Raw genomic sequence first — 13,103 nt, 5'->3', positions numbered from 1 at the left:
TATGTATGTTGATAGTAGAATATTTGGTGTGAATAAAATTAATACATTTTTTGTGTTGGTTTCATATGAATTTATTATGTTGAGCTAAAATGTTCTTAGTTGAAAGTGGATGTCGACGAACGGAAGGGGAACGGGAGGGATTGGGAATATTTTTCGGAAATGGGATTATGTTAGTGTATAGGGATGGTAAAGGAAGGGGAATGTAGATGGGATTAGAAGGAAAATGAGATGGTATGTCCACTCCCGTCCATATGTTGTAGTTGTTATTTTGATGTTATTTATGTTGTTGTTGTTATTTTTTATTTTTGCTGTTATTGTTGTGATGACGGTTCAGTGTTGTTGATGTGATGTTCACATGGCTATTGTTACTTGTTGGTTGGCGATGGCAGTGCTAATAATCATGATCGGTTGCGATGATGAATGAGAAACTGATGAGATGATGATGATGATGAAAGTGATGTGAATGATGATGGTGTTGTTATATGTTGAAATCATGTTTCATTCTAATTAGCAAGTCCTAAGTACAACAGAAGATGTTCACGAAATGTTCGGCATTCTATTAAAAATGTTAGCAACACCTCAGTTGTTTAACATGTTGGCTATAATTCGGACGATCTTTTTAACAATTAGTATAATTACAAAATTAAATAAGCATTCCTGTTTCAAAAGTGCTCACAATCTCATTTAGATGACGTCACCTGACCTGACCATTATAGGCTTGAGTGTTTCAAAAAGTAAATAATCAGTAATAATTACAGCATTGTTTGAAAAGGAATTTGCACGAACTGACACGAACTAACACGAACTAACACGAGTGTTGAACATTTCAACTAGCCTTGCTAATCTCCACCCTTGAATATATTTGGTTGAGAGTGTACGCCACTGGTTGGTGCAGTTCGTCGATGGTGGCGTTGAGGAGCAGCCACCTGGAGAGCTGGCTGTCCATGTACGCCATGCCCGTCCCATCCCTCGCAAAGTCGCTCTGGATCAGGCTAGGCAGTTTGTACACCACGAACCTTCGTTTGTTTGTACATGTGCTCCATGTTCATTTGTTGTTTCGTTTTATTGGCACATTTATTTGAAACATTTTATTAAAAGTTTTCACGTTGTTAACGTGATGGAACATCGGCTCAAATTTTACAATCAGCTAAATGAACAATGAATAAAATAAATGATATTTTGAATCAATGAAAGCTAATTAGCTTAATCTTTCAACAAATAATCAACGTTCAAATGGCCGCCAAGCACACTTTCATTTCAAAGAATCAACCAACCGACCAACCAACCAATCAACCAACCAACCGACCAACCAACCAATCGACAGGCTTCTTGTTAGCACCAATGCATTGAACTTCTGAACTCACCGGAGAACCACTTGAACACAACAAGACAAGTAACAATAAAAATGATGTCACGCTGTTCATAATTCTGCCAAAAGTAATCTTTTCATTTATAATTTTATTTCTGTTTTCAAAGTTGATTTAAATTATGAAATCCAACCTTTTTGTAGCTGTTGATATGTTTAACACAAGATAAGCTACATACAATCAATTGAGATAAAACTACCATCAAAGGTGAGGACTCGAGCAATTAGTTCACTAACATCTGCTTCTCAATTAACCAACTTTTAATAATTACCTCGTAGTGAGCAAGGTACAAATTATTAATTCTTTACTGTTAGGCTCTTTCAACTATGAACTGTCGATCTTCTATCTTAAATATTAAAGGATGCTGAATAAATTTTAGAATAATAGTCAAATGAAGAAAGCTTTAACTATTAACACATATCAGATATATCAGAAAAACTCAGCAGAATGTTGTATAAACAGACGAACAATCGATGCAACCAATCAATTATATGCAACTAATCTATATCTATTATAATGACAACTACACTAGACATACACGTACAAACATTTAATAACATTAATGGTACGTTATGTTTACTCGAAATTTGTCAATTGACCTCGAAATGTAAGCTCATCTTTGTTATCGTCGTAAAAATGGAATACGATGAGAGATTGAAAAAATGCGACTTGACATCATTGGAAAAAAGAAGATGTAGAGGAGATCTAATCCAAACATATAAATTGATCACGAATAGGGAAACAACTCCATACTCGAGATTTTTCAGGCTAGTAAACAGTGATAAACTACGAGGACACAGATTTAAGATTTTCAAAAACTCGGATGGAAAAATAAAGAGCAGATTCTTCAGCAGTAGAGTGGTCAACGCCTGGAACGAGCTAAGCGATGGTGCAGTCTCTGCGAATTCACTCAACAGCTTCAAAGCCAAACTCGGACAGATAGGATATTAGGAGATCTAATTAGTAGTGGTTCTAACACAGACCATAGTCTTCTGAACCACTTTAAACCCCGTTAATAATAATAATAATAATTATTATTATTATTATTATCATCGTTATCAACATCGCTGTCAACATCATCGTCACCATCGTTCTATTACGAATCTTCCAAACCTGCAACACCTACTGCGTTTCATTCGAATCTCACAGCCAACTGATTGATAGCATGTCCAAGTTTTGCGCAAATGACCAACTTGTAAGCATCAACAAAAAGTCAAGGTTGTGTTGTTGTAGGCATATGCACTGTGTGTTTGTTTGTGTGTGTGTGTGTATGTGTGTGTATGTGTGGTGTGTGTGTGTGTGTGTGTGTCGTGTGAGTTGTCTATACTTCTAATAAATTCATTAAGAAAAAAATTAATATGAATAGTAACAATTAAGTCAAACATTGACAGTCAAGTTATCCAATAAACTTATCTTTCAATCTTTATATTAATATTTGTCCTCATTTCATAAAATAGTTTTTATTTACCCAACAAAATCTCATTTTTCTAAACATTAATTGTAAGACGCATTACGCATATTCAAACGAAAATGGTTCGTAGAAGTTATTCTTTAGTTTTAATTTACAGCTCCTCACGAGTAATCTTAGACAGACGTATTTATTCCAGCGGTTCGAATGCCGTCAGCTCAAAACTCCAGACCATCGTATGCTTGGTGTGTTAGCGTACGTCGTGTGGTTTGAATGTCAGAGTTCTCGAAGAGCGGAAAGTCAAATTGCAACTTAGTGAGGAACGACTTCTTATCGGCTATGGTTTGTTAGCACTTTCTAATAAAAAGCAAACATTGAAAACAATCAAAGCGATAACGATTTTAAATATTTCAGTATCTCTAAAATTAAATTTCGCAAAAAAAACACTTTATTTTACTAAATGTAAACCAAAAACATAGAACGGAAAATTCCATTTTTATAGAATAATTAGAATATCTAAACAAATTTGATCTGCGACTTGCCCAATAATTTTGCGTACCTACACAGTGATGAATGATAACATTTCTTTGTTAAGCCACGTACGCAATAGTAGACACGTTGGGCAATTCCGGTTTTTGAGACGTGACTCAGTTTGTCTATGAAATGAGTATATATCATACATATGTATATAGGTCAGTCATGTTCTAAGAGTAGGTATGTTTTAATGGGGAAAATCGCACGTCTCATGTTTTCCATTTGAAGTGAGAGACTTTGTGCGATTTTGAAACATTTTTTTATTTTTAATATTTTGGATCGGTTTTATTTTTTAACTTTTACATTATTTTAATATATATGATCAATATTTTTACTATTTAATAATAATTTTTAGCATCTTCAAGTGAAGTTTTTGTTCTGTTCGATCATTTACTTTTTTAAACATTTGCTTTCAACAGTAGAAGTTGTAAAACAATTTGAAACGCAAAAACGTGTTGACTTTAGAAAGGCGCACCCACGCAACACGGTTGGACGATCAACAATTTGGCGCTTCACAATTTAATCCACGCCGTTTATCATTTGATTAAAAAATAGAAATGAGCGGTTTGGTTCTAGTAAAAGCATGGGTTGATAAAAATTGAAACTTTGACTCAAAAAAGTTTGTAAAACTACTTCTCAGTTTGTATTCAAAAATTTAATTTAACTATTTTTTTTAACATAATTTTATTCAATAATCACAGATGCTTTTAACCGAATCTCTTTCGTTAGATTTGAGAAATTAGAATCTTACTTTAACTCAGGATTTGATCCCAATCCGGATTTGAAACCGTCGCATTCCAATTTTTAATAATCTGAAAAAGGTATTTCACACTCTTCCTAGGTTCAGAAAAATCAACGACGCACAAATATTGTACATAAACGACGCACCACACATGAAGGACGTGGGATTTTTTTTTCATTTTCGAACTCAATCACTGCACGCACTGCGAAACAACACCAAGCGACCTGAACCACTGGGCCATCACTCTGTCCCGAAAGATGGTCATTAAGCAAACGATGTCTTCATTGCATGCATGATGTGAGATTGATACAAAGTCGCTCTTGTTATCTTTTATGATTAAATAAAAAGTGTTAAAACAGTATTTTATTTGATTTTGAAAATGTCACAATAGTTATTCAGTAAAAATAACATAATGCAGATCACCAACGAGAGAAAAAGGACTAGATGTCATTAGCACACAAAATTGTAAAGCAGAAAGACAAAGTTAAGAAGTTGCTCAAAAACCAATAAAATCCTGGTGACCAATAAAAATTCCATTTTGAGTAGGGACAAAGGTGTAAAAATAAAACTGCACAAATCCTTATTTGGACTACATTTGGATTATTGCGCACAGTTCTGGTGTCTCTCCCGTAAAAAATTCTTGAGATATTCCAACGAAGAGCTACAGAAATAATTGAAAGCTTACAGCATCTATTTCGTGAGAAGACTTGACTAACAAATGTAGTCTAACAGCGTTGGAAAGGAAAAACCGAAAACCCCTAACTCAAACTTAAAAAACACATTTCGATAAAAATAAGATTTATCAATCAAGTGATTTTTTAAATTAAATGATAGCTCAACAAAAAGACACAGATTAAAGCTACCGAAAGAAAGAACGAAACCAATGAAGCAGATTCTTTAGCAATGGATTAGCTCGACCAACTCTTTTCGAGGGAGAAGGAAATTTTAACCCGATTAATGTTTCTTGCTGTACTTACAATCAATTATTTAAAAAAACTTAAGATGGTTGGATCGGTAGTCTTCCAACATCGATTTTTATTGAAAACTCCCACGCAATAAAATAAACCTATTTTGAGATAATACACTTTGGACATACCATAACTTGGATTTTGTACTTCTCACCACAACTCATTAGTTAATTATAACCGAATCATAAATATTGAATTCTCGTAAATAAAAATTACAAACTTTATCAACTTAGAAATTTGTTTTTAATTTGACTGTCATCACTTCATAGGATCTCGCTAATTTACGTGTATGTGTTTATATTCATTTTTGTTATTAAAATTCTTCAGTTTTTCTAGCGTTTTGCGTACGATCAGCAACTTTTCGTTTTTCATTTCAAAATATTAGTTATAAGAAAATATGAAACGAAAAGCATTCGTGATGTATGCTGACAGCACAGTTAAAGAAACTCGCTTTCTATGTTTATCGGGACAATAGAACAAAAATGCGTCTTTAGAATTGTCAGCTCTACATTCAAATTCACTTATTGGGCAAGTTTTCTGGATTTAATATCAACATGAAAATAAACGATTGCTAATTTGTTTTATTTCTATGTTAAAAACTACACGCGTTTACAAATAAGAGTAGAAGACAAAACATCGTTTAAACAAATTGTAAAATTAACATAATCTCTCCATAGCAATAAAAAGCTTTTAGTCAAATTCTTAATCCATTCAATCTTTTCCATTATTATACACGTTTCAAATCGTAAAAAAATATATACAAAAGATACACTTTCTACATTAAATTTATCAAAAAGTAAACTTCATAGACACGTTCATTAGATGGTCTCCTTAATATTTACAGAACAGTTTCTCATAAGGATAGTGTAGAAATGAAATTAACGAAATCCAAACAAAATGCACAGATGAACTTTATTACATTTCCCATGTGAACAAACAAACGTTAAAAAGATTAAATACTCAAACATGACCCAAAGTTTATAGAGAGGTTGAAACAAATTTTGATGACGAGTTGATCAGCTTAATGTAGAAGGCAGCAACCCTAGACTGTTCATGAAAATCATCTTGGCAAAATCGCATGGAGTTCTGGACTTTGCAATTCCAGCATCATTATCCTCATTATCCATTTCAGAAATCATCGAATCATTAGCAACTTCGTCATCAGATTCACATTTAACAATTTCCTCTGGAGCTAGCAAAACCTTTGTGTCATCAGTACTCCAGTCCTCCATCATCCAATCACATCCATAACTTATTGCACGCACATTCGACGTTGCAACCCATTGTTTACTCCCACCAGCAGCCTGTGATTTTTCTATTGATAGTTCATTGATGCCCATGTCCTGTTCAATGTCATCGTCATCAATTATCTTTACTGAGACTTCGGAAGAAGTTTCCTGGATGATATCGAGACTCACAACTTCCTCCATCTGATCAATCAATGGTGAACAGCATGGAGAGGAAGCAGACAGATGGAGAGGCAGTTCATGCGGATCGTATATTCCCGGCTCCAAATCACTAATCTTCTCTAACACGGGCATCTCCATATTTTCGTTGTCGTCAGCATTATAATGAGGAGCATATACTTTCTGACTGACACCGTCCATGTGGTCGCCACCGTCGCAATCAATACTCAACTTACTCATGTTGTTTGAAGGTTGTGGTTGTTTGTTGACATCAAAAGATTCCTCAGCTAACGAATAATTCATGTTGAGGAGTCGACTGCATAGGTTGCCAATGACCTCATCAGCATCATCTAGATCAGACACGAACAACCTCGTGTTGCTGGCATCCGAGAATGCAACGTGAGTGACTGCATGCTGTCTCATCAGCTGAACACTGCTGCACTTGTAGCTACAGTAATTGCAAACAAGCTGCTTGAAGCAAGCCAAATCAGAAAAATTCAGAAAATTTGCCAAATCACATCGGCAGAATTCTCCAATCGACAAGTCAGATTGATTGAGCTTCACTTTAGGAGAGTAGCTACTTGAAATGATTAAAAAAATGAAGATATAGTCCATGAATGAATAACAAAAATTAATTGGTTAAATAGTGAATAAACATTGTATAACAAAACAACACTAAATTAATGGATACCAAAAACGTTCAATCTAATCAAATAAAATAGAAACGATCTTAAATTTTCAACTAACATTAAATCATGCAGCAAAGTGTGCTGAGTAAAATCTTTCTTATCTTCAGCCCAATACAAACACTTCTCACATTTGAAATGGTTTGCCCTGTCATCTCTGTAAATGTGACATTTCCTGTGGTACCAATAGTCACCTCTCTCATCACTTGTGAAGGGACATAGCTCACATATGTATTTTGCCCTACAAAACCTGAATAAAACATTTAAACAAAATGAATGGTTGTCTAGATAACGAGCTTGAGATGAAATTTTAAAAAAATTAATACAGCTCTAAATAAAAAACAGAGATATTTAAAAATGAAAAAATTAAACAAGAATAACTGACTTAACATTGTTTATGAATATATTCCAGTTGAAGACATTTTTCAGCGTATTTTGATCAAGAGTACCATCAGCTGTGGTGACGACATTTGAAGCAAAATAATTGCTGTTGCCAGATGTTAATGAGCCAATGTTGTTTGAGCTGCTGATTTGATTACCATTTGTTGTTCGGTTGTTGGTGGACCCCTCATGGAGAGCCAGGTGGTGCCTCATCAGACGAGTTGTGTTTACATAGAATGGACAGTATGGACAACTTAACAAGTTTCTTTTCTGCGGTTGATGATAGTTCATGTGGAGTTTCAAAATTTCTGACTTTTTTGTTGTGAATGGACAAATCCTGCACTTCTTAAGCTCGTCTTCATAAAAATCTTTCAGTGCAACCACAAAGTTTGTTTCATCAATGTCACATGAATCCTCCTTAGGAACACTTTCCTTCACAAGACCATTTTGTTTTCTAGAACTCCCACCCTCATTAGAATACAACTCAAAATCATACCTCTTGTAATTGTAAAATGGAAGTGTTTCTTTAGCTTCCTCAACAGACATGACATAAAAGTGAGCCCCTGCAAAATTTTTATGTCGCATGTTCACATGACTGCCAATGTTGTTTCTAAAGTTAGAACGATATGGACAAACTGAGCATTTAAATCTTTTTATTCTCAAATCATCTGCCATTCCAATTTTAGTAACCTTGACTTCTGATCCCTGATTTGTTTTAATACTTTTAGGAGCTGCTTCATCAGTTTCAATTTTCACGGTTGAGATTGGTTCGTTTTGTAATAAGGGAAGTTTTTCTAATTCTTTGGTAGCCAACTTTTCATCACTGACTAGAATCAATTTATTGCCATCTGGCCCCATTTTATTTTTGTAATGAATCATCGTGGCATTTGGATGGACAGCTTCTATGTGTTTCTTGATATTGCATTTGAAATTTGATGTTCGACTGCACACTGAACATTTGAAGACATTAGGCCGTGTGCTTGAAATGTTATTATTTTTAAAGACTGCTTCTTTGATAGGGGAAATTTTGATAGTTTCTGATTGAACTGACATTTGCAACATAAGATCTTCAGTAGTCTTATCATTTGAAGCAGATTCATCCATACTGTTTTCTGAATTGGATAAGCTAGGTTTATCATGAGTCTGAATCTTATTTTTACTTTTCTTAGAAGCAATTTCCAAAGAATGTAGAAAACACTTCCTAGTAAATTCCTGCAAAAGTTTCTTGTTGATAACAATGCTCGTGTGTTCTTTTAGCAAATGCTTTTTTAAACATTTAGCTGAATACGTCATGTATCTACAGAGTAAACATTTGACTTTCAATTTGTCAACCAATGGAAGCAGTTTGTCATCAACTTCACCATATTCAAGTGGACTCTTCATTTCTGAGGAAAGATTATCTATCAAACTAACTTCATCATCGCTATATAAATTCTTTTTCATATTATCAGGAGATATTTTTTTCAAATCATTTTTATAAGCATCGTTTTCCAATATTTTGGGAGAAATAAAACTTTGCGATTTTTCAACAACATAATCTTCAGTATTTATTTTTATAGTTGTTTTAGCTGCATGGTTTGGGTTGTTAGATTCATGTTCGAGATGATGTTTCAACTTATCAAAGTGATCTGTAACATACACACAATGTGCACACTTAAAAACATTCTTACATATATTACTAGATGATTGATCTTTCTCGGATTTATTCATTACAATTGTTTTAATCTTATGCATGGAATGATTTTTATCACCAATAGAGTTTGAATTGTCTGAACTGTTGCTTAACTGACTGTCATTCAAGCTAGTAGATTTCACCTTTCCTATAATAACGCAATCTTTGAAAAATTTATCATGCATTAGTTTAGTATGATTGATGACTGATTGTCGATCATCAAAATCCATATTGCAGATATGACAATGCCATCTTGTTGATCCATCAACTTCTTTGCATTCTATAACAACCTCGTCATGCAATTTTGACAAATTTGTAGAAACAGAATTTGTGTCCACTTTCAAAATTTTTACAGGTACAACTGACTCAATGTTATCAGTTCTTTTTTGTATGTTCTTTTTGTTTTTTAGTGAAATGTGAAATGAAGCTACATGTCTTTTAACTGCGATTTCTGTATTTGACGAGAAACTACAATATTCACATTTGAAAGGATAGTCGACTGCATGGCACCACTCATGTCTTTCAAAATGTTTTCTTCTTTGTGTTGTGTATTCGCATTCTGAACAAGAAAATAAAACTTCATGTTCAAGTTTGTGAGCAGCCAGATCACTTTTATTTTTAGCAACAAAGTCACATTGATCACATGCTGATGGTGACTTGAGAGATGGAAGTTTTTCAATTGCTGTACTATCATTTTGCATCTTTTTATCACCATGTATTAGCAAAGTTTTATGTACATTATTTAACACTGTTTCATTCTGCTTGGCTATTATAGGAATAATCTTTTTAACTATGAATTTTGCTGAGCTGGGAGTACAACTTTTTAAATCATATGCAGTGCTGGATGCTGTTTCATTAAGTTTCACCTGATTTGAAGAGTTAAAGTTGATTTTTTTTAGAGTGATTTCTTTTTTAAAATCAGATTGCTGATTTGAGGCTTTTGCTTCTGCTTTTTCTCTGATTTTGTTGTGCTGAGTTGGAGATGGCTTATCATTGTTGGCTAAATGTACATTAATGTTTAAAACATTTTTAATTTCATTGGAATGGTTCTTTCTATGTTGAATCATTTGGCTGGCAAATGTGCAGGTGAAATCACAATGTTCACAATGCATAAGTAGTTTATTTGCACTTGATCTATCCGCAGTGTGTTTGACCATAGGCATCTTGTGTAAATAATCAGTATTTTAAGCGTTCGTAAGTTATTTGCAAAGTAGGTTTATTTCATTTCATGCCGTACACACGAGATAAACAATTATTACTTTCGGAAGTCTGTAAATTAATAAAATGTTCATAATTAAATATATTTATATATACATATAAATCTACAATTAAAAATATCTATGTATAAAAAACATCTGCAATAAATAATTAAAATAAAAAAATACAATACCGCGGTTGCACGCGCACATCCTTACAACGAATAAGCACGTAATGAAATAATACATGATCGTGAAATGAAAATTATGATATAAACACTGTCTCTAAAACATTAAATTATTTATTTATTGAAATCGAACTAAATATAGAGCAAACAAAAATATTTTTTTAATTAATGTATAATAATTTTCCAACTTACCACAAGCGAGCTTTAGGTGAACGAACATGGCAGCGAAATAATTTTCATTCACTCAAACTGAAACAAGTCCCACCAAAATTATTTCTTCGACGAAAAACACGACACAAAATTTATTTTTAAACTAAAAATAGTGCTTCTGAAATCAATTAGCCAATTTTCACGACAACTTAAATTAAACTTAATTAACTTCTTAACTATAATAATGAAAATCTAAATAATTAATTGACTTCTTATATAAAGATACTATACAAAGAATCAAAAACATTTCACGATAGGACATAAATGTTTAAATTGAAATTATCGACCAATGAGATAAGGAGGTTCTGCTTATGTCTTTGCTGTTTTACAACACGTAAACAATTAAATTTTTGAAGCACTTTTACGATGTACTTGTTTACTCTAATTTTTGGTCGTCATTTCCTTGCATTCTGCTCTACCTATCTTTCATTATTTTTGTACGTCTTTTGTCTTGGCATTTAGCTTTAGATTCGAGAGATACTAGCAGAACCACATACTCGTACTCGACCGGCCTCAAGTCCAAATTAGAATTACATCTTTTTTTTTACAAATTTTCCGGCAGGCCGGTCGATATCAATTGAATTCTAAAACTCGTCGCTTCCAACCACAAAATTTAGTTCACTTGGCAAGTCTTGAGTAGATAGAATCCAAAACGATTATCATTATAAGAATTGTTTTTTTGTAATGCTATTAACTATTAATACATTAAGATTAAGTGATACTCTAGTCTCTAGAGAAGTTACAAAACGAATAAAAAATCGTTTAGATTAGAGAGACTCGTAATTTTTGATGCTGCACCTTGATTGATAACTAATGATAACTTATCTACTTATGATTTACTTACAATTACTTATGATTTTTTTTTATCTACTAAATATTTTACACAGCTGAACTTGTTTCAACTGGATGGAGAACTATTTAAATCAGTGACCCAATGAATTACATAAGTGGCATGTAGAACATTAATTAAATTTCAGTTTTTTGACAATGAACCAACATAACATGATTATTTTTAGTTTTACTATCTGCAAATTTTTCTGGGTCCTTATTTATTTTCAATTTTCACTTCTATCTCCAAGATAGGTTACAAAGTATTGGCAGGATTTAATTTTTTTCCTTTATTTTTAATCTAGATCATTTTTAGAAATGCTTTAGATAAATTATAAAATTAAACAATTATTTCAAGCCAAGAGTGAAGAAATTCATAAATCGAAAAAAATATAGCGAATAAAACCCTTCTCCACTAAAAAATAAATACTAACGTGGTATTAAATAGTTGTGAAGAGCTGCAGACTATTAAATTTGTCTAACGCATTAAGATAAAAATTTGTTATGTTTTTAAATGATAAAAACGAAATTCACAAAAATAATTTCAAAATTCAGAATTAATGGCTTGAACTTTGAATGCGCTGTTCAAGATTATTCATGTAGGTACTGTCTGCATTCAGAAACTGATGAATTCATTCAATCAACAATGGGATATAACTTAGAGAAAAATTTATTAAATAAAATATGCATAAAAATTAATCTTATGTCATTTTGTAACTGGTTGGCCAAAAGTATTTATAAAGAAGGAACAAATTTTAACAATAAATAATTTTAAATGCAACCAAAGCATTGTGTGCAAAACAATAGCAATGTGTTACATCCAAAATATTTATGAAAATAATTTAGATTTTATTAGCTGTACCATCAGCTAATAAAACCAGAAATAATTGTCTGATAGAACAAGTTGTTCCATTCAACTCAAACAAGCGCCATTCAACTCAGAAATTGCACAATGATTAACTGCACAATTATGATTTTTAGATAATAATATAGTCAGTGTAAAATAATATGCAATAACGATTGTAGTAATCATTAATCGGTAGCTGATTATTATAAATTATGGTGAAACAGTCGACCAACTGGCCGATGAATCCATTACAACATAATTTTACCAAGAATTACACCGAGAATAATAAAAAGTATGATGATGATAACATTCACAGGAATAAAAGCTACATTTGATGTTCCAACTGCAACTGAGGCCGAACTGTCCTTAGATCGAAAAGCCAATTCATCTGTTGACATTGATGTAAAAGACTGACTCAATGCCAATGTAGACAGTCTTTCCTTCTCCTCCTTCCGAAATAATTATTAAGATTCTTATTTCAAAGTGTTAAAAAACAAAAAATAAATTCAAGCAGTTCACTAATCATTATTCAGAAATTGAGCTTACATTAAGTTTGGCGTTTTCTGATTTCAAAAACTGAATTTCATCAATAAGGTTGGCTTTTGTAGATGATGATGTGGCTGAAAGATTCATTTGCTGTTGATGCACTGTTCGTTTCTCGGCATGTGCA

At 32.7% G+C, this 13,103-nt stretch overlaps 2 protein-coding genes across 2 annotated transcripts in view; both read right to left on the bottom strand.

The window, feature by feature from the left end:
• Positions 1 to 1,015, bottom strand: part of HELRODRAFT_65498 (hypothetical protein) — a gene marked incomplete at both ends in the record, with an annotated part of 8,212 nt that extends 7,197 nt beyond the window's left edge. The window contains one exon of the mRNA XM_009021024.1: positions 851 to 1,015. Coding sequence (XP_009019272.1) covers positions 851 to 1,015 — 165 coding nt within the window. The remainder of the gene's footprint in view (positions 1 to 850) is intronic.
• Positions 1,016 to 9,580: 8,565 nt separating this feature from the next.
• HELRODRAFT_138596 (hypothetical protein) lies at positions 9,581 to 9,730 on the bottom strand (the record flags this gene model as incomplete). Its single annotated transcript, XM_009021023.1, has 1 exon — positions 9,581 to 9,730. A coding segment is annotated over one exon (150 nt), but the record flags the coding sequence as incomplete, so codon positions are not given.
• Positions 9,731 to 13,103: the final 3,373 nt, after the last annotated feature.

The sequence above is a fragment of the Helobdella robusta genome, assembly GCF_000326865.2.
Source record: "Helobdella robusta unplaced genomic scaffold HELROscaffold_3, whole genome shotgun sequence".
Taxonomy (NCBI): domain Eukaryota; kingdom Metazoa; phylum Annelida; class Clitellata; order Rhynchobdellida; family Glossiphoniidae; genus Helobdella; species Helobdella robusta.
The sequence above is the reverse complement of the archived record's forward strand: the minus strand, read 5'-3'. Positions and strand labels throughout refer to the sequence as shown.